Consider the following 25,218-nt stretch of genomic DNA (forward strand, 5'->3'; position numbering starts at 1 on the left):
AAAATAGAAATTGCTTCGCCTCCTTCTAGCATTAACTGCCTTATTAATAAAACATGATGACAACAGGATTTTCAGCAAAAAAAAGTAAAGAAAAAAATCCATTCCCCTAATGACACTTTCCCCTAAAATCCTTCCCTTCAGCCTTCTCCACCAGTTAATTATCTTCTCCCCACCTCTTCTCTGAGTTGCTTTTGTTGCGTTCTTCTACGGTCAAACAGACCAAGCACATGGCAACCTGGCATGGGGTAGCCACTCCATTAAAACACTATGCCGTCTGGTTGCCAAACACTTGAGCCTCTGTTTAGCCACAGAAACAGTGAAATGTGTCAACATTGAGAGCAAGGACCCCACGCTCAAGTTATTAGTGCTATTAGTCTGATTGCTTTGTGTGCTATCTTTGTTGGCTTCGCTTTTGTCATCCAACGTGAAGCCGAAGTAGAGAAAGAGGAAGAGAGACAGAAAAGGAGAGCAGGAGGAGAGATGCTATTCAAATTCAAATGGATCGAGCAGCCTTTTTGCCTTTATGTGGGGCCAGAGTGTGATGATTAGGAGAAAGCCCCCTCCATTTTAAGGGAAGACCTCCCCTTCAGCACCCCCACACACACGCAGTCACTGTCAGAGTAATTGGTTGCTGCGACATGGACAGGCCAAGGAGGTGATTCCTCAGTGGAATTCCTGAACGGGCTTGCCTACCTTGCTTGACAAACCCCCCACCCCAATCACACACATATACACCCCCAATACCACTTGCTGTCAGTCATCCGACAATGGCTGTCACACAAGAGATTTGTCCTGTGTATATGCGCTAACAGGGTTGCACCATCGGTGCCTTGCAAATAAGCTCTCTTTCTACCTTCCTGTCTCTCCCTTTGTCTTTTCTTTTCTTTTCTCCAGAGACTTCCCTTCTCACTCATTCTGACTCATGTGTCCACTTATCAAAAAATAAAGCCTACAGCTGTATACAATTTAAGTTAAAGTGTGCCATATTTTTTTGTTTTTACTTTTGTCTGTCTGCTTGGCCCTTCATGTCGGCAGACAGTTCCTGATAAGCAGCTCTTCTCCGATGATGCAGGGTGATTTAAAAAAAAACAAAAAAAAACGGCAGTTTTCTTTTCTGTCAGAGGTTTTCAGGGAGCAGAGCAGAGAAAAGCAGTAGAAACAGAAGGACAGTGCAGTGATTTGAGCAAGGGGTATATTGCCAGCTAGTGCAGCTGGTTTTTGAAATTACACATATGTTTGTGAGTGAGGGTGTGTGCCTGCCACCACCAAGGAGGGTATTGCCATTTTCAAGGGCTCATGAAGTCTAGTCTAGTTCCTGTGCCTACCAATGGAATGAGGCTCTTTGTCTTTACCCCCTCCCTCTTTTCTTTCTCTTTCTTTCTCACTCATTCCCCCTGTCTTTCTTTCATCTCTCTCTCTCTCATTCTACCACTCCCTACCCCCTTCTCTCACTAACTCTCCTAATTACAAAGCACAGAGGATCTGACGAACAGGTAGCCCTAAGGGCAGCCGTCTACAAAACCAGGTGCGCTTGTATGTATGCTTGTGTGCGTGTGTGTGTGTGTGAATACATGCGCGTCATCATGTGTGCGTGTGTGTTTCAATGACTGTGTATGCATGTGTGCATGTTCAGCTTTCACTAGCTTTCTATGATGAGTATAAGTGACTGTACGTGTGCCTGTTTGAGTCATGATGTATGAGTAAATGTTAAGTGGCTGAAACTCGAGCTCCTGATTGGTTTATTGCATTGTCATTGTGGGTTTTAACAAAGTAGCTCTTAAAATTAGTTGATCTTATGTTGCACTCAGAAACTAAAGCTTATGTTATTGTGTCACTCCATCCAATTGACAGTAGATGAGCATATGATTTAACTGACAAATGGAAATTCAAATCGTTTTCTCTGACTCTCTATTTTGTGTGTGTGTGTATGTGTGTGAATGTGCAAATTCTCTCCCTCCTTTGCCTCAACTTCCTAGTTAACCACCCAACCCCTCACCCTGCCCCCCAGTTTTCACAGCTGTCTGCATTGTCCAGCGGGTTCACTCAATGGCTCTGTGTTTGGTCGCTATTGAATAAGTCAAAGTCCCTTCATCAACAGTACTGACAACATACAACACATACGCACACAAACACACACATTCACGGCTGGAGGTGAACCTTTTGCATTTGTATTATTAGCTACTTGCTCTGTGGCACAAGCATTTTAGGTTGTCTCTTTAAAATCCAGCTCTCACTAGCTCAATGGAAATCCTCGATAGTGTGTTTGCATTTCATCAGAACTTCCATCTCTGTGCCTGTTACAATCTGATCTGTAAATATTTGTCATTGTTCGCATATAAATGAAAATGCCGGCTGATATTCAGTTATTCAGTTTAACTTACATCTGACTGATGTAACTTTTTTTATCAGCTGAATACTTGGGCTATAACCAACCTGCACCCTTTTAGTTATCGCTTCATTTCCCAAAGTGTGAGACCTGTATTTAACATTTTGGTCTCTGAAGGGAATGTGAACGCTTTTGCTCAATGTCCATGACGTTCCACATTAATCTTTGTGTCTCTCTCTGGCCCTTTACTGCACATGTACGTAGTTATCTTCACGCTTGTTTACTGTTCCCACCAGACTGTTGATGCTGACTATCGTGACTTAATAACAGAGTTCTGGGCCTGTCTGAGAAGACCTAACCACTTTGACTTTTTTTTTTTTACATTCATGTCTCTGTGTGTGACTTGAAGTTTAATGGGTTTCATTCGCCACTGAAATATTTCTCTCAAGGAGTCATCCTAACCCATGCTGATTTACTTCACTGAGATGTTTAGCCTTGTCATATGAAATCTAATTAGGGCTGCCGGTGCTTTAACTCACTTCTCATTGGAAACTAAGCATGGGGCCACATATTTTATGTTGACATCATCAGAAATGAAAATATACTGCTACATTTCTGGAAAGTGAGTAGATTGTCACTGAAAACCTCCACTTTATTTTTTAGCAAGTTAAAAATACAAATAAATCTGACCTGGGTAATAATGTATTAAGTATTCTTTCATTGTGGAAAATTATTTCGTAAAACCTGGTGTCACATTTACCACTTATACCTTATTTTGGATAGGCATGTTCCTCATTTGCAAATGTTTATGTTATGGGCAACAGGTCTGTCTGTGTTTAACCACCACCAGGAACCGGGCACAGGACCAGATATCTGTAGGGACATGGGATGTTTACACCACCTAACATGGAAACTATTGACTCAACCTTTACCATAAATGAAGTCATTTTTCACTTACAACCCTTCCTGGAAATTCTCCACACCTCTGCCTTAATGTTTTACAACATTTCATAATTCAGTCTGGGTTTTAATTTTTTTTCCCCCAATAAAATTTAACATCAAACATTGACAGCAAACACTGTTTTAATGTAACAGTCTAGTCATGACGGGGACTGTTGAATCTAAGCGTGGGGTGTCTGCGTGAGATGTCTAGATGCCACGATTAGATCTCATGGCAAATGACTCTGTCAACTGCAACTGAAAAATGCTAACATGCACGCAAGGAGCAGGTTTGCTTTCACACTAAGGATCTGCATATAAAAACACAGATCTCCCCTGTCAAGATCTGAGGTCCTGTGTACAGTATATCTGTTTTAGTCAGAGTGAGAAAGACAGAGATAGAGTGTGCATGTGTCACTACAGCTGTTGATTTCATTACATTTCGCCTGACGCTCCCTGGAGAACGGGGCTACCTGGAATACAATTCATATTTACAACACAATACTATATAGTATAAATGCAACCTCAGCAAGCTCTGGCTGATTTACCTGTCTGCTACACAGATGCAAAGCAAACAAATGCACCATACACATACACATATGAAAACCATAAGTGTATATTTCAAACTTCTATAAATAGACTTCTTTGACACACACCAAAATAACAAGCATGCAACACCATTACCTAACATTCACCTACACCTATTTATAACTTAAGCTGGAAAGACTGTATTGTTTTGTTTTTTTTTTACGGTCGGTTTTCAGAAAAGCTTTTTTTTATATGCAAGGTTTCAAAGCCTTGCTCAAAGGCACCTCAGAAGAAATAGGAGAAAAAATACAAACTATACTGTTCTGCAAACAGGGCAGTATACTGAATAAACGGACATTACTATGAAAATTTTCTCTTCAAAGCTGCTTTGTATGTCAGCTAAAAAAAAAAAATCCTAGTTGTAAAGCAACCAGCATACTTCTGCAACTCATCCAATATGATAAAACATTTTCATATCTAAAACGGACACTCCCTATCATCTCATATCCCATGTACTTTGTTTATTTAAAGGTTGCTATTGATGTTCAACAGTTGCCTCATTATATGTTCATCTACAAAGAGAAAGACATAAAAGGGGGGCGTTGGAGTAATTTACTCGATGAGATAAAACAGTGCCAATATGCTTTTATTTGCTGCTTTGTCTGGCCAAACTTGCGGACTCCTCTGATGACTCGTCAGTGGATGCGGCTAATGAACAAATGGTGCTCCGAGGCTCACAACCCTAAGAAGAATCATGTGAGGAAACGTGGGTGCCGATAAATAAATATTCAACCCATCAAAGGCCAACTGAGAAGCGAGAAAGACAAATAATGATTTAATTAATCTTGAAATATTTACACAACAATCTTATCTAAATGTTACAATCTGCCCAAAGAACTGATGAAATTGAATCAAAGGCAAAGCATGTAGGTATGAGAGGTAGACAACCATGCTTACATACACAAACTGTTGCATTTGTCTACCTGTGAGAAGAAATTCACCTGGTGCCTCTGACTCTATGAGGGATTTTAGGGTATTAGCAGCGCAGGCTGACATTGTGACAGGTGAGTCTGAACTTGCTATCTGAGTCACATTTGGCATATCAAGTCTGCTGATGGGGTTTGGTAGCCAGTCTGCCCTTAAGCTTGAGCTTCATCAACCTTTGCGGGTCCTTTAGTGAGAGCACCTGAGAGAGTGGCCTTGTGGTTACAGAGACCATGCTGGAACTAAAAGGTTTGATCACCAAGGTCTGAAGGTCTCCAATAAAAGATTCTTAAAATGTCCTTGAGAGTGGAAAAAAAAAAATCTCTATTTGCTCAGCCACTGTAAGTTAGTGTGGATCAGGGCACCAAGTAAAACTGACAGTTTGCAGTAAAATGAAAATGATGGAACATTCCGAGGAGATACAAAAGGCAATGAATGAGGAATGAACCATGAGAAAACAATAACAGAATATGTGCCAGCAGCCTCCTGCATTTTCAGCGTATTACTTCCCAGCCTAAAACAGCCACAGCACAAAGGAAATAACTACTGAATAGGGGTTTATTTGAGATAAGTGAGGGAGAGGCACGGAGAGTGAAAGAAAGAGGGAGCGAGATTCCCAGCTTTGGGCGTGCCTGCTTGTGATATATATATATATATATATATATATATATATATATATATATATATAAAACATTCAGTGCACACTCATTTATACCAGCGTCACATGTAAGACAGATTTCAGCAAAAGTGGAAGGAGAAACTGAGAAAAGGGAAAAGTGTAGGAGTCAAGGAAAAACAGGGAGGAAAGTAGGGAGCACGAGATGGCAGTGCAAAAGAAAAGGAGAGATATTCAAAGTAGAGACAAAGAGGGAGGGAGGGAGCAAAGCAGAGAAAGAGATGGGAATAAAAGGCAAGGGGGGCCAGTAAGGTAACAAAAGGGGGGAGCAGAGGACAGAACAGAAAAAAGAGGGAGACGAGAGGATGGAGAGCTGGTACACACTCTCTTTTATTCCCCATAGTCCTTGCACTTCTTTCATTGCCACTGTGTTTTTGGCATTCTGACACACAGCAGCCTTTAGAGACTAAATATGATTCTGTCTGTGAATGTGCTTGACAATGTCTTGTTTATGTTTGCGTGCTCGCCTGAAGTGTCTATGTTTTACACGCAGCCTGGTGCAAACTGTTTATGCTCATTGCCTTATTGCAGGACAGGGACCCACTGCGTACTTCACTGCTGTCCTTTCATCCGTTCTACTCTCTTGTCCTTATTTTCTTCCTCTTTTCTCCTGTCCTTCTTCCTCTTGAGCCTTCCTTGGCTCCACTGACCCAGTGCCAACCAAGGCGTCCATTCATAACAGTTCGATAGTTCTGGCAAAAGAGTGTTAAGATGTTTCTGGAACAAATATATAAAAATATGATAGCAGCAACTGTCCTTGGGGAGCTGTGTGTGAATTTCAATGGAAACATTTCATTGTTGCTGAGAGTGGTGTATGTGTGTGCAGTCACACACTCACCTGTGTGAATGAATGAGTATTTGCTGGTATGGGTGGAAACTCGTGATTATCTGAGCGTCTCAGGGGCACTAGAGGCATAAACATGCACAAATGCACTCACACACACAAACACACACTTTTGTTCAGTAGGAGGTGGGCTATTGTGCTGCCTGTGCAGCTGGATTGTGTGTGAGCAATTACCTCACAGCTCTAATAGCAGGTTTCACACAATTTTGTGTGTCAGCAATGGCTGACTCAACAAACAGAACTCAATCACATGGGAACACAAACCCATACTGTACACTTACATAATACTAATGCATACACATTATACATAATATATTATTTAAACAATAATAACACCAACACACATACAAATAGAAAATGCAACATGTTATTAAGACCAGTACACATATGCTAACACACACACACACACACACACACACACAAATCCTGAATGTTCGCACTGGGGGTGTAGCCCAGAAAGAGCTGGAACCAGGCACTGAATAGAAGCTGTGGCTTTTTGAATGGCTGAGCACCACAAGAAAAGGGCTTAGCACCCAGCTTTCCCATTCTGTTTCAATAGCCACTGAGTGTCTCTCACAGACACATGCCCTCTTTTGCTCTCTCTCTCCCTCAGCTATTGTTTCTCTTAATACAGTATCTCCCTAATACAGTCATCTGCCAACATGTCAGATCACCTTACAATGCACTTCCAGTGCAGCATGTAATGATTATGTTGAATCTAATTAGAAATGGGTACTTCCTGTTACACCCGGAACAGCTGTCTGTGCTTCTGCAATGAGGGGCAAGCCCCAATGAGGTGCACATTTTCCACATGCCAGTGGCTTGCAATTACTTTAAAACAGTTTAAAAAAATACCACAGTGGCAGAGGCCAAGAGACTTTGAGGTTTGCTCGTTACTTTTCTGTTTCTGATCTGAAACTTGCACAGACAGGAAAAACAAAAACCAGAAGCATAACAAGGGCTGGGGACTACCCTATTAGCAGAGACTCCGGCTACAGATACTAAAAGCAGTCTTTTGGCTCATCAAGCAACCACTGATGATTTATGAAGATGTTGCAGGGTAATTATCAAGTCGATTATCGCCGCCAGTCATGTTAATTTCCCAGGTAAGCCCTCGTTTACCTGTGAGGAAAAAGGAAGGGCGAGAAAAGAGGAAGAGAGAAAAAAGGCAGCAGGGGGATTTTAGTGGAGTAATTATACTCTCGCCCCATTACCACACATACACATCATCACATCCTCGCTCACCTGTCCTCTCTTTTCTAAAGAAAGACTAAGGAGGACCAGGTGACATGCAAATCCGATGAGCGTCCAGATGCTTCTCATATCAGCTTGTAAGCAGGCAGAGTGCTTGTTACAGTTTACCTGCTTGCCTAGTCTTCATTACCCATTCAGGTCAAAGACACTGAGAACAAAAGGGAGGTTAGGGCAGTTAAAGTCAGGAATGCAACCTACCAGGTCAGAGCTCCACGGGCCTGTGTGACTGAGACAGTCACACACCCTTTCCTTAACAGCCACACAAATCCATATTCAAAAAGATCATAAGAATGCACAAATATCTCTTTTTCTGTACTGTCACATACAAAGATGCTGGGGAGTGGCATATTATGTAAAACAATTAAAATCCTATGGTAGCCTGCGACACTGCAAACACAAACAGGAACAGGAACAATGGGCTGGAACAGATCTGGCACTCACACAGCAGATGCTGTTTATATAAAACACTGGGCAAGATAAAACTGGGCAGGTCGTCTAGTTTTGCCCTTTCTCTTGTCCTCACAAATCCTTCCTTCCTTCCTTTCTTTTGTACTTCTCTTTTGTCTCTACCTTTATGACAGAGTTTCTCCTTCACACATGCAACAACCACTCCCACTTTCTTTATATTTTTCTCCTTTCTAGGTGGGTGTTTGCTAGCTATAGCTAACTAATCTTGGCAGTAAGTTTTCCCCCAACAGGCAGAAGCATTGCTCTTTTGCACGAGATAGCTGGATACAACCTCATTTCTGTCAGCCATTATGCATTCTTTGCACTGCGAACAACAGTTAATGGTCAACGATAACAAACAGCTGCAGACTGATCACTGAATAAGCTTTATATATTTTTTCTGGGGACCCAGCTTTTATTTCATTTCTGAAGCGGAGGATGGCGATTAAATGTGTTTATTTGCTATATGGAATCATTAACTTAGTGTAAGAGGTGCAGGGGACAGATCATTATTATTTATGGCTATTTTGTTTTCAGTGCCACATGCCCACAAATGGCTGCGTGAGATTAATCACGTTGATCTGTTTTGTAGTGGAAGTGCTTCCTAACACTATCAGTCTCTCTCTCTCTCTCTCTCTTCCCTCACTTCCACCTAGATTCTTGTTGGACCCACATTCTTAATCACAATTGAGTTAATTAATCTCACACTTGGCTGCTGTAATAACTTGACTTGTTAGACCTCCTCTGTGCAAATGCACTTCACCTCTTTAGCAGCTAAAAGCACCAGTAATGAACCAGTCAGGAGACAGACACAGAGAGTGCCAGGAGCATCCATAAAAAACTTAAAACATGGCCATGTCAATGCTAATATCTGAATAACCTTACATGTACATTACATTTATATTTTAGCCATCAGGCTATATTCTTGTAAAGTGGCTTCTTGAAAGTGTAGCAGTACGGTAGAATAAAGTTCAGTTCCTAGATTGCCAGCTCTGCAAGGAATAAATTGAATATAAAAATGCAAACTGTAGCCCTCTGACAACAAATACAACAAAACCCTTATGCGACTCTAGAGGTATGATGAAATTTGAAGGAAAGAAATATGAGCTGATGAGAAGAAATTTCTAGATTTCAGAGGTACTAGTTAGTGTATTGTCTCAATAAATGATTTTTATTTTAGGTAGTAGTACAATGACAATAATCACCAAAATCACTGCTGTGAAAATTGACAACCTCTAACTTCTAAAACACATTTCACATGGTGTGTCACACAGATTCCAGGAACCTGCCTGTATAACTTTACAATACACAGAGAGATAAACTTTATGACACACATTTATACTACAAACAATACTAAGATTTATTCTAGTGCCACAATTCCAAAAATGTGTTGTTTTTGGCTCGTCAGTTTAGTCTTAAAAGAAAAATAATGGAATATACTTTTTGTTGAAAAATGGTATTAGTTTGAACCCAAACTTTATGTTAAATCAAAAGTAGAGGAAGAATAATTGGTGAAAAAATTGTGTAATTCAAATGAGTTTTCTCTCTTGGCATACCTGTTCTCAATCTAGCTCAGCATTATCTGTTCATTGCCATGGTCAGGGATTGATAAGGTCCCAAACCTTATTACATATTAATGTATTTAACCTATGGAGAAACCACTTGATAGATGCAGAATCCTGACCCTGGGCAATTAAAAGAAATTGACGGATGGACAGACAGACATCTAATGCTGCTAGGGCCCATATGGCAGGGGCTTTCTAAAGCCCACTTCAATTACATAAAGACCTCTGTGCATGGGCATGACACACAGAGGGCCCCAGACAGCAACACCAGAGAAAGACGGAATAAATTATGCAGTGGTTAGTAACACACACACACACACACACATACGGAAACCCATATATACACACACACACACACACACGCAAAAAAACAGACAGACTGCCAAGGACACAAATCCCAAAATGCAGACGTTCTACACACACGTACACGCAAACCCCAGTAGCCAACATAGACAGACAAAAACAGCGTTCTGTCTTATTCTAATACACATACACAAACACAAAATCTTCCTGTCATCGTCCTAGTAAGATGGATGTCTAAATAATCTCACATGATTGCAGAACCACTTGCATCACCGAGCCATGTTCAAGGACCCTCACACACTCCAGCAGGTCTGCTAAATCCAAGCCAGCTGACTGGCCTAGAGTTTATGCCTCAACTCCTCTTTCATCTGAAGGTGTCCTGCTGTCCTTAAACCACCTAAACAGCAGCATAAATCTAAGCCAAAAAAAAAAGCTGGTTGTACATCAGGAAGAGGGAGGTGGAGAGGGATATGATGCCAATAGGAAGTGAGGAAGGTTGAAGTTTGATGTGGCTGAATGATGTGGATAACAAATGAGATTAGGGAGGAAATGGGGAGCTCTGGGTTAAATATCTTTTCTCTTTTAGGTTGTTTTTTATAGAAGATATATGGTTTAGCTATTTTTCATTTTGTCATCTGTCTACCCTTCCAACTCTTTGTCTCTTTTGGGATATGTAGGAGGAACATGGGCTACCTTGGCTAATGTATTATTCACCCTTCATTGATGTGTAACTAAAGATGGCAGTTTCGAAGGAGCACAGTGTCACCAATTACCCCATACCACAACTACCTACACATACACACAGTGCCTCTAGTCACAAGACTGCCAGGCACCCACTGATTTATGTGCTGACACACAGTGCATGTTTGCACACCTACATTTTTCTGTATCTAAAATATGCATTATTATCTTGACTGTGTGTGCAGTTACACAGAAAGTCATTGGTGTTACCTTTGGTTAAAAAGATCAGACTAAAGGAGCAATCAACTGTCAGTTTAAACATTATCCTCAGATGGTCCACTCAGTTTTAAAATATTGTTCTATATAATTTGGCTATCAGAGAGGCTGATGGGATAATTGTCAGTGAAAAAGAGCAGTATCAACAGTGCTGAAGTGTGAAGCTACTTTGTGGTTAAGATCAGGGAAGAAACGTGTTATTAGGATCTTTTCAACTTCAAATATGCATGCAAACATGAACACCTACTTATAAATTCCAGGCCAAAGTAGTATGGGGAACCTTGCTTCGCACTAGGGATATTTAAGAGAAGCAATGGTTAACTTTTTCATAACTTTCTCAGACGCTTCCCCCACCCACTCACCTGCCTTATTGTGATCCTTTTAACACAGCCGGTGGCAAATTTAGCTAGTTAAAAAATAACAATCTCAATGTTTATGCCTAAGCTCACCCATTAGCACGTGTTTCGCTGGGTTCAGTTCTGTTGTGGCCCATGGCGATACAATCTGAAGGGAATAAACAACAACGAGGTACGAGTTTGTTTTTCTCGCCAGCTGGAGACATGGGAAATAAGATGCACCAAAAATATCAGTGTTTCCATCCAGCTCATATGTGTTCCATCTACCTTCAATGCACGCACAAGCACATAAGCCAGACCTCATGGTGGTCCAAGTGAGTTAGTTGGGGTTGGTAATGCTCCAACCACAGGGTGTGGATCGGCACTGACCTGATTAGTCATCGGCCCTGACCCTGAAACAGCCAAAGTGGGTAGAATACAAATGAATCCCGAGGGCTGCTGGGCAGTAAATCTGACTCTGGACCAGTGTTTATGGGATTCAAACCACACCACACAAGGCCACATTGGATGGGCTTACTGGCCCTGAACAGTGACTTCAATGAAAGGAAGGGAAAAACGCTTCTGGGTGGGGTGTTTGCAGGACTGATTGGTAGTTAGAGTAATTATAAGTTTAGGGTTATTCAAATGATGTCATGCTACTAGAACACGTCATTAAAAAAGGTGTCATGAAGTCAACAGTACACATACATTGTTTCCATGCTTGCATCAAACCACTTTTTAAAAGAAGGTGCAAATATTAATGAATCATAGAAGAGCTAAATTTCTAAAGCCTTTGTTGCTCTGGGAAAGTGTTAATATTTCACCAACATGAAGCCTCCCCTGCTGTTTCTTCAGGTTCTCTTCCATATATAATGACTGTCGAGTCACAGGACATGCGGCCGCTCTATTCTTGGGTTAATAAACAGGTGAGAAATTAGCTAGACAGACAGATGCAAATTGATTTTTTTAAGTGTTACCTCATTACCCCTTGTGGGGCACTTTATCAGGTACCACAGAAAGATAAGTCCAGACACCATAGCTTGTGTAACATCAAGGTCACATGGGTGTTACGGTTCCTTGTGTGCATAGACAGAATGGGGTTTAGCAGTCTGGGTTTAGATTGTATGGATTGTCTGGAAGCAGGGCCATTAGTGAGGGACTAATTAGGGGAGACCAAGTGGTCTCCAGTACCAGTCGAAGCCAAGATTCATAAATAAATAAGTGTAGGGGCAGCTTGGTCGCTTAATTAACAAAGCGTGAAAAAATGGCGTGAATCCCCAGAGGCACAAAACCAATCTGGTTGCAAGGATGGGCTATCGGCAGTGAGCCTGTCTATCTTGGTGGCATTGATTGATGGCAAGCTAAATTGAATCTCTAATCATCAGCACCCTTTTAGTTCCTGTACCCCTGGGGATTTACAGAGGCCAAAAGTGGCACAGAGGATAATGCTTTTGTAGCCTTTTCCTGACACTAGTGGGATAAACATTGCAGTCACTCCACAACGTTTCTCCTGTTCACTTGGCCATCCCCATCTGGCCAGGGGTTATCTGACCCTTCTGTGTGTTCTCGCTCACACTTTCATGTCTCTGTCGATTGTTTTCACACTCTGTTTGGCTGAGGTACTTAAAACCCAAACACCTCATGCAATTCACATTTAGACACCCTCTGCCTCCTGAAGTAACATATTACATTACAGCCCACTCTGAGGCACTCTCGTCTTTCTTTTTTGTAGACATTCCTTCTGCACTAATCATTTCTTTTGTCCAAGCTGACAGGAACACGTTTTGTTAAAAAAGCCAAAGGCAACAATGACATGTCGAAAGAAAAGTGAATGTCAGTCTTGCCACGTAAGTGTCAATCTTTGAAACCAATTTTTTGGTTTTTTGGTTTTTTTTGTATACAGGATGTCATTTGGCCTTCATGAGATCCAGGAAACAAGTTGGGTCAGTGAAATAAGCGAGGATGACGTGAATTTGCCATACTTTTTAACTGCCTCCTGTCTCTTAATACACCATGGGGGAAGTCACTGTGACAGTCAAAACTTTCTCAAGAGGCGACAACAAAGGGTCTCGGAGCAGTAAATAGCATCTGTCTCCCAGCTGCTTTCTGTTGTTGGGATTTTGATATCACAGCATGACATAACAGAGAATGAAAACTAATACCACAAGATGCAAGATGCAATGTCCACTGTGCAGAAGAGTGGACAATAGACAAAAAAGATGAAATGAAAGAACAAAGGACTTGAATGACAGTTAAAGAGGGGGCAGAAAGATCACAGGTTAAGAGCAAGTCTGTGAAAAGGACAAGACCAGAGAGAGCGAGAGGGAGGTGGAAAAAGGGAAGGTAAACACCATATGAAAGAAAGGATTCTATTTAATACCCAATTTTTTTGGTGGAAAGCCTTGATTGAAGGGCTCTGTTCTTGTTAAACTGTTTACCTATCACAATACATGTAGGGACTCTGTTGGTTGTACCTGATTAATGTGTGCTAACCACATTGTAGTTATACAACCTGAGACTTCCTCTAATCAAGCAGCAATAAAATATACTGGTTCACATAAATCAGTAATTATCTGAACCAAAGGGAAACTTTGGCCACGCTATAAAAAACTGTATGTTGAAAATCCCCCCTCCCCCGTGTTGTTTCCAATCATAATCCAGTTTTGCAGAATTAAACATTTTTAGGCATTTATCTGTGAGCAGGTATGCTTGGCTAATGGTAATCTTCCAGTCACAGCTCATAAGATTTTGGTTTACTCACTCACCTCTTCTGCTTTTTGCTCAAGTCTAATTAATTTTTTCCATCTGCCACTGTCTCACCCATTCTGACACTAACAGAGATTGCATCCTGAAATCATCACACAGTGTTTCTATTGATCAGAACTGGCTTGCTTGTCATATTTATTAAAAACTGCTGGCAGATTCCAACCAGACTGCATCAAAGCCTAGACTTTTCATATAGGACCAGTGTGAGCAATAGACTGTGGGTAAAAGATAGTGAAAAGAGTTGGTGGAGAGCAATGGATCTACCTTCCTGGGTATAGTCCTGTATGTAGGAGGAAGCTGCATGGTGTTAAAGTGGAGACTTGGATGATAGATAGGTGGCAAATGTCCAAGTCAGGAGATTGCAGTTTCTCTGCTCAGTGGGATCTCACAATATTAGGACCTCCTGCTGCCTTGTTACTCAGCTCCTCACACTCCTTCCTTCTCTTCTTCTGCCTCCCACTTGCCTTCCTCCACCCTTTATCATCTAACCTTAACTCAAATGACCTTGGCTCCCTGTAACCTCTGGTCTGCAGAATTGCTTCTCTCAACACCCTTTGAAATGAACTGGCTGGCCAATAAATAGAACTAAGTGGCTTTTGAAAATGAGAACCCTCTCTTCTTCCCTCCTTCTCTTTCTAACTCTGCATGGCCTCACACACACACAGCTCCAACTTTGAGATACTTTAATAACTGATAACCTTTCTGACTTTGACTCAGTTGGTGGGGGAGTGGAGCATGATGAGTTGGATTCACCATAAAAATCGCTCACGTATCCAAGCTACAGGCTCAAATGCCAGAATAAGGCAGGGAAGTTTATGCATCATAGCAAAGAAGGGGCATCCCTGGAAATGAGCTTTCACCAGGCTGAAATCCACTTCCTGCTATGTCTAGCCTTCCTGTGATGGTGGAATTCACAGTGCTAACACACCAATCTTGCAAAGGTAAAAGGAAGGTCAGATATCATATATAAACTCTAGGAGAAGACGTCTTGCCTTCTTGATCTTTTTTTAATCCGTTCTCTCTGTTTCATTTCACACACATTGATTCACACTGCTACACACCATCAAAATGCCATATTTCTGAAAAACCAAAATGGATAAGAGTCTTTGAACTGTGTGGTTGTTTCAAGCCTCTTCTTCTCTCAATCTCTGCACTCCCCTGCTGCTCTGCTGGGACATAGAAAAAGGGGATGATCGATAGGGCCTGACGAGCAATGAAATGAATGGAACCAGCTGATTGATTCATTAGTAGGGGCATGGATGTGGGCTCTGACCTTAAGAAACGGGTGGGGATTTTGTCAGGGCTTGTATGCATGTGTATCTGGTGAAGGTAATCTGTGCATGCATGTGCACGGCTGTGTGATTAAGCAACTGTCACTATTCATGTGTGTTAAATGTGCTTGTTGAGGGGTTAGAAGGGGTCTCCATCGTGTGTGAGAGGAGAAAAGGATGGTGTTTATGTCTTACAGAGGGAGGGAGTCAGCCAATATTGTCTGGTGTTTTCATCTTGCACTTTGCAATCAGCTGTTCACATGATTTGTTGTCAATTCCCTGTTAAAAATCATAGCAAAAATCATGTCACACAGACCTACACACTGAAAAGTGCATTTAAAACAGAATTATGTACAGTATTCAAGGTAAGAACAGATATTATTGGAACATAATTTTAAAACGTCCTGTATAAAATAAAAATTGAATATAGTGCCAGATCTATGCATCTGTGTGAGTTTGCCATGAAACTCACATGGTGCCCCCTGCCCCCTCCAACACACACACATCACTTTATATTTATCTGCCATCTACAGTTCCACCAAATGGACAGGTGCTAGGTGCTAGGCCATCTGAGTAATAAAAGGCCAAAAGCAACACCTCAACATTTGCTAGATTGCCCCCATGAAATCCTTGCCTTAATAATAGCCACTTAGGCTTTTTGACCCTTCTTTCATTGTCCTCTAAATATTACACTTTAAACATTAGAGTTACTGTGTCACTGACACTCAACTTGAGCTGAGGTTAAATAAATGCTCCCCACAGCTGGCAGTGCCTCCAGGACACTGCAGCGAGGAACCGTGGGGATTATGTAAATATCTTGACAAAAGGTCGTGTTATTGGTGCGTCTGAGACTAAAATACACTGGACTCACATCGTGTGAGCTGTGCAGAAGAAAGTGCGTTTAAGATGTTCAGAGACAATTTGATACACTGTTGATAGAGTATTGGTCTGGTTAAACCATCTGCCATTTCCAAGAAGACAAAAAGAGAAAGGAAGAAATATTTAATAGAATTGAGGACCCCTCCTCTTGCCTGCAGCCCTTTTGAAGTGTAGATGAAGTGCAGGTGGTGAGTGTTTTTGACACCAAGGATGAGTAGTGCTGCAGAATAAAGTGTAATAGCGCCCTGTTGCAGCACCACACTTCGTGAATGGGGTCACTCACATACAGACCCCTTACCAAGTAAAATATACAGCATTAAGCCACCCTTGTTCTCACACATACATTATGGTTAATTACAGTGGACATTTGAGCCAATTGCATCAGTCATGACTTAAGCTATTCCCTTGAAGCCATTCCTATCATCACACATAGGCTTACTCAGGATGGCTGTTTGAAAATTAGCAAAAGCTGTTTTCCTGCTCTCGAAGGGAACAAGGCCTGGAGCTAGGCCCAGTACCTTAAAAAGTCCCACCATCAACCACCCAGAGCTTGTTAAACTCAACAAAGAAATGTGCCTCCCTATTTCCCTCATCCCTTTTTTCTTATATTTAACAAGACCAGCAAAGGCTGAAACCAGGTGATGTGGCCTCAAGGCATACTGTTTTACAGTGGTGTCCAGTCTCTAGACAGATGTAACTGGCCATTTTTTAAAGACAAATATCAAAGATCTCTTTCTGCTCCAACGGCAAAACTTGTTATAAGAGTCTATAGCCTGTAAAGAAATGTTGGGAGGTGGCTGAAACTGCTGCAACCCCCTAAACTGCATACTTCAAAACTCGAGTGGTCCTTTTACCGTGCCTGCCTTTCCTGTGCTTGCCAAGAGATAAATAGCATAATGGCAGTTGCATGTCCATGCAGGCTCTTAGTCAACTCTTAAGAGTGCTCCATGTCCTACCTGCAAATAGCACAACTGCCTGGATCTGCATGCTGGCCACGATGACAAAAAGACATCAAGCGCATCACTGATCCTGTCTCAGGCTGCGCGTTTGACCTGGTCTGTTTGTGTGAATGTTTATGTATCAACGAGCCATGGAAAGTTGCACAGTCGGCCTCTATAAATATACACATCCTCTTTCAGTGTATTTTTATTCACCACTGGAAAAGGATAACCCCTGGAGCTTGATTGTGTTAAGACAGCTATTGTTGAGAAGGAACAAGACTAGCCTTGGGGAGTCAGCCCTCCGAAAAAATCATGCAAACAGACTCCCTTGTGACCTATAGAAAGGGTTCAGAGGACGTGGGTTGAGCGTGGGTGGGAAAAACGGCAGGTCTTAACTCACTTATAATCTAGACATTTTGACACATGGTAATTTCAGCTGCACTTTATGGACATCCGGTGCAGACAGGGCCTATAAAATGCCATTTCTGATGGCCATTAATATTATTTCATACATTTCGTCAGTATTTTGAAAGTCATTTATATAGTTAGTAAGAACGAAAGAGGGTGAAACTGCCTGTCTGAGTTAGCTTAACAATATGAAACCACCATCATGCAACTACTCACACATGGAAAAAAAATCCTTTTCATATATATGGAATAAAGGTATAAAATACACAATTTGTCTAACCTGATTCAAATTTAAAAATTCAGTATTGGTGTTTAAGTTGAACCTTAGCTCTTAATGACAAGGACAATGACGAAAACGGATGATGGTATCTCCATTTACTTAAATCAATTCACCTTAAGCCTAATTAATGGAGTTGGCATACCTGGGTATTCTGTACCTCCAGCAGCATGCACAGAAACACATCCCGAACTGTGAAATGTCCCAAACACATATATACACATACTCCAACCCCCATCATACAGTATACCACCCATCTAGTTCTCCCTGTGAGCTCAAAATCTCTCCTCTCATTCTCTTTCACTCCCTATGGCTGTGTGTGTGTTTGTGTGGGTGTGTGTGTCTCTCTCCCTTGTTCTGCTCGGCTGACTACAGACAGCAGCAGTGTGTCTGTGCGGTGGGCAGGCCCAGACACATTTGCCCTCCCTTGCTTGCTCTCAACAGTGGGTGTCAAAGACCTGCCATCCCACAAGGCCCCTCTGTCGGATGCCAGGATGGACTGCACACACAAATGTCATATACAAAATGGCCATACAAACATCCAGCTTTGGAAATTTTCCAGTAATATGTCCTTAGAAGATGATACTCTGACAAACTATTCATTGACTAAGGCACAATTATATAGACAAATTATAAAGCTATTGAAACAATAATGTGAGAAAGACAGCAACATTTTTAATATGACACCAAGCAACATTATTATGATTTTGTTTAAGTATTAATTGTGGTAAGATACAATGGGTTTGCATGTTGTCACAATTATATTGCATTGGTGTCATATAAATGGCCACATTAAACTCAATGGTGTGTTGGTAAAATCTGCTTAGAGATGTTGCTATTTTGTAGATATATACATAATCGCTGACCTTAATATCTAAATGTTAGTTTTAGCTGACAAATACATAGGAGTTTGGTAGGATTTAACCGCATGTCACTAACACCCACAGCGTGCAACATCCCTGTCTTCATCCCTGCAGCCATATTTTTATTGGTCATCTTGCTTTGTCCTGCTGTAGGTGCGTGAAGGCCCCAGCAGGCCTGACACTGCTGTTGCTTGCCGACATGTGAAATTCCAGCTCGGTGAATCTTTCCATGCCGCCATTTGATCCACGCACCGTCAGTTATTGCACATGAGCACTCCCGCAGGCCCATTGCATCTGTAAAGTCTGTCAGCTATGCTGCTTTCTGGGCCTCTGATCCAAATCCAACCCTTTTCCCAACCACCATTGCACTGCTCCCCCAATATCATCCCACCCCAATGCCCAACATGTCGTCATTTGCTCCCCCTTCTTCCTGAACGCCTTACACCAATCTCAGCCTAAGTCACTGTACATCTGCTCAACATGGCTGCTGCCGAGCATATGACCTACCGAGTAGCTGGGAACTCAGTCGAGGTCAATACACCAGGATAATAGCGAGGGTGATGCACTGGTGCTGTTTATTGTCTCTCTTGTCTTGTCTTTGTTCCTCTCAAGCACATATTAGAATTTTAAAGATACGTCCAATGAGAAAAATATAATTAATGAAAGCAAAGATAACTTATTATATTTAAACTGTATGTAGTTCTCTAAATATATAAAGTGAGATACAAAAAGATTTGAATTTTTATGACTGCTACTACTACTAATGATATGTTTATTTTAGAAAATTTATATTAATATTTTGATATATGTATTTTTTTTTAAAAAGCTATTATATATGTCTGTGTATATATATATATATAATTAATAATACAGCTTTCTGCCTGGAGGTGAGATTCATGAAAAAAGCTATTTCCTTGTTCATCAAATAAATGACTCTAACTAGCTTCTAGTACCTGTAAGTCTATAACAATTTATTATTATTATCATTAGATAGACAGAGACCTGGTGAGGCCAGTGTGCATCCGTGTTTATTGAAGGTAGGCAAAGTCATCTTTTGCCTTGCAAATTGATTCAGGATACACTGATAAATATCCTTATGGATTGGTAATTACTTCTAGTAAGCTGACAGCTAGGCAGTCTCCCGCATCAAACCTGATTCTGCGGTTTTAAAAGGCTGAGTAGCGCTGATTTGCTCGATCAATAAAGACCGCGTCAGTTGACACTTTGCGCAGTCTGTGTGTGTTGTGTTGGTGCGACCATCGCTTATTATATTTCTTGTATAATCATATTTCTCATAATTAGAAATTATCCATTTCTTTTTGAATAGCCTACTATTATAAAAATTGATAATAAACATAGATAGATAGATAGATAGATAGATAGATAGATAGATAGATAGATAGATAGATAGATAGATAGATAGATAGATAGATAGATAGATAGATAGATAGATAGAATCGCTGACTTCTACACTGCCCCTGACAGTGATTCATTAGTAGAATTGCAAGAATGACTTTGCTTTTATTTTGCAAATTCGCTTTCACGCCTCTTTAGCACGTTTCACCTCTGCCCTGAATTGGTCCGTGCCATAACCACCAAAGAGCCACTAATAGTTCCCTTTGTCACTTTCATTGTGATTCTAAATACATTTGTTCAGTAATTTGCCTTTGAATGTTATGCCGAAGTGCTCCTGATGTAAAGTTTAACATAGCAGCCTGTCTGTGCGTCCTGCTCTGGCCACACAGACTGATGCTGCTTTCAGGAATAAAATCTGGGGCCTTCGGACTGCAAGTGTGCCGGACAAGACGACCACATTACATTCATGACCATAATTTGTAATTGATTTTTAGCAAGATGGGGCCCTCACTAGCCTGTATGCTGCCTTTATGTCCAGAAGTTAGGTATTTTACTTTTTATTAATATATCAAAAGGAACGAACATTAATCAAGCTTGCTCCCCCTTATTATAATGTTGTAAGAGGTAAAATATATATATATACAAACCTTGAGCATTTACCAGTATTTCCTCAAAATCACGTTAAATATTCTCATTTAAATTAGAATTTATACATGTGGGAGTCTATTTTATCGAGTTTATTTATATTGTTCAGTTTGCTCTGGGCACTGGATTCTACAGTGGTGATTAACATAATCAAAAATAATAATTTATAAGCCTCCTCTTCCTCACAAAGACCGATGATATTGAGAATAAAATAATGATGACAGCGGCGAGGGACCCCCTCCGCTACAGGAGAAACAAGGGAGGAATAAATCAGGAGAGAGTTTGATGAGAAATGTGCCAACAGCAAACAGTGACGGGAAAGCTCCTGTGGAGGTGTGATCTCACCCACATAAAAACATAAACATGTGCGCTGCGAAGGTTCTGGCTGTGCGTAACCACTCCACCAAATATACGTTCACAAACAAAGAAAAAAAAACAAAAAAAAAAACACACTGTATAGTGGAGATTGTGGGGAACCCTGAGCTGAGACTATAAAAGCACATTTGTCTTAGTTTGGACAGATCATTGTTCCCGGTGAAAAGTGACTGAAGTGGAAGTCATCGTAAAAGGTTTTGGGTTTAGAGTGCCAGCGGGATGCTGCTGTCAGTTTCTGTCATAATAAATACACACAAAACTTTTTCAATAAACACAAGTGGCAACTAAACTGAGCTCCGGGTCCCGGAGTAAGTTATTCCACCCGAAACTCCCTCCAATACATACAGTCTAGGTAAGAAACTGTAATATATCTTCTTATGCAAATTCTAAGCAACAGAATGCTATAATGTACAGCAGGGATTAATTAAAACAATAAACTGAGATAAACGGGATTGAACTGAGTCTAAACGCTCTGTGGCCTGGAATATCATTATGTTGCCTATATGCTCGTACCTTATTTCTGTGCTTCCTCCCCTCCATCACAAGTAATTTACACCCAAGAGTAACCAAACCGCCTGTGCGCTACACAGAACTGTCATCGACGCAATTTGTCTCCTCGGCACACTGACAGCAGCTCGACGTTTCACAGATCTGTCTAACATCCAGGGAGGCCACGGAACATCCTGACCTCACCAGCAATGCAACGATCAGCTTGTCATTTTGAGAAAAACATGATTAATTTGATTATCTAATAGAAGGAGAAGAGACTCAGGGCATCAGTTAACATATGAAATAGCTAAACTGGATTAACAAAATCTAAAAATAAAAATAAAATATCTGACCTGGATATTGAATTATTTTTGCGTATTTCCACAGAAAAACTATTAGGACTAGAACCCAAAATTTGTGCAAAAACTTTTGGGTCTCATTTTGTCACATAATGACACCAAATCAGTTAAGTCGAGTGTATAGACAGACTCATGGATATGTTTTAATGTTTGCAGCCACTGTGGCACTCAGAAACAGGCAGAACCTATGGTATAATAGGTCCATAATGACACAGTTAAAGCAAACGACATTTTTCAAGAATGAAGAAGTTGAGTTTAGCCATTGCATTTTGGTTTAAAGAATTGATGTGGACAAAAAGAGAGACTGGAGCAGTGAGAAAGAAAAGTAAACATGAATTCATTAACAGCTTTTTCCTCAGGCTGTGTGACCTCGGGACCCGGAGAGACGCACGGTGGGGCCGGGTAAAACTTTCACCGCCAGGCCGCTTGTTTCTCTCTAAATAGCGATAAACCTAGAGATTCCAGAAGAAGCCCAAACAGAGGCCATTAATCATCGAGCTGTGTTAAAAGCTAAGGTAAACCCCCAGTCTGGTCAGTTGGGTACAATTTATGGGATCACTTAAGTAGGGAATAGATGGTTCTAACAAAATACATCAACTTCAAGTGTGTGCGCAGCCAACTCGCTGCTATTGTCAAGAAAAACAACAGCTCTCTCTCTCTCTCTCTCTCTCGCTCTCTCTCTCTGTATCTACCTCTGGAGCCCCTGGCTTCTACACAACAAGAATCCACTCATCCATTTAAAGCATATGTTTTAAGTCAGTGATTTCCAACTGGGGTCCGGTGACCTACTGGGGTCACTGAGAGTGGTGTGTGTGTGGGGGGGGTGGTCCCAAGTAAAATAAAAAACAGTTTCAAAACAATTTGGTCCAGGAGAAGCTGATATCAGAAAACGTAATTCTAGGCTCATGCATTAACTTACAGAGTAGGGCGTTAATTTATTCACCATTTTATTCAAAGTCCAAAGTAGTTTGATTGACGGTTCCTAATATGAGGAGCTTTGCGCTAATAAGTCACTTCGATACTGGAGCGCTTATCACAGCCTACTACTTTTCCCTGTTATCAAGACGTACAATAAAACAACAGCTCTTATCAGATAAGCCTCAACCTATTTGCAGTGCTATAGGTACTTATCAATGCTTTGCCCCTGGTCCTGACAGAGACAGCAGCTGTGTCCGAAGCAGTTTATTCTGAACGGTGATTTCACGTAAGAGCTGAAGAAGCAGCCTGATCTTTTCTGAGCAGCGACTGACACAGGCCTACGGTTGTTTCCTCGAATTAAGGTCAAGACACTGGAAAGTAAGTTGAGAAATAGACTTCACTGCAACGCATGCAAGGTGGTGCTGTGTGTGGCCGAGCTTCCTTTGAAATGATTTAGTTGAATTTTTAAAACGAGTTTCAATTGGAGTTAAATGAATTAACGGTAAATTTTAGAGCAAAAGTTTTCGGATTTTGCCATTTTGGGGTATGTATCTACTGTATGCAGGCAGCGTATCCACTGATGTTTGTTTTATTGATATAAGGGGGAAAAAAACGCAACATATTGTGCGGACAAGTTGAGAAAGAAGCAGAGAGAGAAAAGCGTTTACTGAGCCAGTGGCCCACTGTCCTACTTTCCTACTGGCATCACAAGCCAACCGGGAGACTCGTCTGGGCTACAGCTTCATATTTCAAGCTTTAGGCCCCTTTCAACCTTATTTCCACTATTCCTTATTCACATTTCCCCAAACAGAGCGGAGTGGGGCATGTCAAAATGTGGGGAAGAAATAGCACAAGAGTGGGACACCGTCCCGCTGATTTAAAAAAAAGAGAGCTACTCTCCCATAGATTTTACGCACGACAAACATCAACACTCAGCCAAAAACAGACGGCTTTATTATTGAAAGCAAGTGCTAGAAAATAGAACTGCAAATAAACAATCGATGCCACTTTCAGAGAAAACCATGAACAAAAACTAAAAATGAAAATATCACAAAGAAAAATGAACGATTAATTTGAATTCATTTACTACGTTCTGATATTTTGAATGTATTAGATAAAAATTACAGCTTTCCAAATGAATCGATCATCAAAATAGATTCTTATTATTATATTGTTTTTTTTTTCCGAGGGTATACTTTAGACTTAAACTGAGAATCCACATGTCAAAAGGCCACACACTGACACAGCCCTAAAATACACGCCGCCCGACCTGGGGGGAAGTGTGTGGGGGGCGGTTGGAGCCGCGACTCCCCGATGAGATACAGTGTGGAGCTAATTTCCTTAAAGTGACGGAGAAAGCACTAGCAGTCGGCAATAGCTGATGTTACAAAAAGAAATACACAAGTTGCATTGAAATGGATGAGCTTTCGCTGACGCGCATAACAATTGTGTATTGAGACCTGCGACCACAGCGCTCTGACGCGTGAAGACAATAATGCCACCAGCGAGCCCTAAAAAACAAACCAGATGGTCGCTTTGAAAATGAAACGTTAGTTTTAATTCCGAGATGAAACAAAACGAAGAATTTGGGAATAAAGGAACCCCACACGCTGCGGTGCGCAGCCTCTGAGGGGCCAGGGTGCTGGCTCCCTTGGTATTGAGGAATATTGCCCTTTAGGCATTCTGCATAAGACTGTGTGAAGATGAAATTTCTTACCTTCAACGGCGGACACCACAGGCAGCAAAAGGCTGCATAAAAGCAGAAAGTAATCCATTGTCATAAGGCGGTCAGGTCGGACATGTAAATAGACCCACGAGAGAGTGAAGAGGGAACACAATATCCTGGGTGATCAGACGCTCCACGCACCCAGTCCCGTCCCAGTCCAGTCCCTGTCCCAGCCCCAGTCCCAACTGCGTCAAGCCTCCAGAACCAGTATCAGCCACCTTCACCAAAACACATAAAGGCGAGAGTTCGGAGGAAATAACACCCTAGGTATAAGAGGTGTGAATATTGCAGCCCTTCAGTGATCTCCAACGTGCATTGCTACACGACAGAAAAGGCAACGGGCGAAAAGTCTTCCAGTCCCTTCCCCTCGCGCTGAGCGGATCAGCTGAAAACAGGTAGTCCACTGCGCGGCCACCATCCGGAGAATATTCCCCAGCATATACTTCGTAGACAGTCAGTGAGAAAAAAAAAGACACGGGAGCCTTCTCCAGGAGACCCAAAGACTTTTGTGCGTGCGTGTGGTCAGAGGAGCAGAGGCAGAGATAGCAGCACTTGTGTCAGAACCATAATGTACAGTCCCAGCTTGGCATGTGCACGCTCACATGCGTCCACGATCGAGTGTTATTCCCGTATAGAAACAGCCGTGCGGTTTATAGATGTTTATTCCCTGAGCGAATTTATCGGCTTTGGCTGATGTGTTGAACCGTCTGCTTCGCTCGGCTTGTGCACTGGAATGAAGCACAGACGGCGTTGGAGAACTGAGGACGGAGGGAGAGGGAGAAAGAGA

The 25,218-nt window shown here is 41.5% G+C and overlaps 1 protein-coding gene across 8 annotated transcripts in view; it reads right to left on the reverse strand.

Moving 5' to 3' along the window:
* The window catches only part of ephb3b (eph receptor B3b), a 232,883-nt gene that overhangs the window by 30,738 nt on the left and 176,927 nt on the right, over positions 1-25,218 (reverse strand). For 7 of the 8 annotated variants that reach the window (XM_026323112.1, XM_026323110.1, XM_026323105.1 and 4 more), the window contains exon 1: positions 24,423-25,156. The exons of the other annotated variant lie outside the window; for it this stretch is intronic. In XM_026323112.1, coding sequence (XP_026178897.1) covers positions 24,423-24,486 — 64 coding nt within the window. In that variant the 5' untranslated portion in view covers positions 24,487-25,156. Of the gene's footprint in view, positions 1-24,422; positions 25,157-25,218 lie in introns of those variants that run through there. 8 annotated transcript variants of the gene reach the window in all.

Source organism: Mastacembelus armatus, chromosome 4, assembly GCF_900324485.2.
Source record: "Mastacembelus armatus chromosome 4, fMasArm1.2, whole genome shotgun sequence".
NCBI classification, from domain to species: domain Eukaryota; kingdom Metazoa; phylum Chordata; class Actinopteri; order Synbranchiformes; family Mastacembelidae; genus Mastacembelus; species Mastacembelus armatus.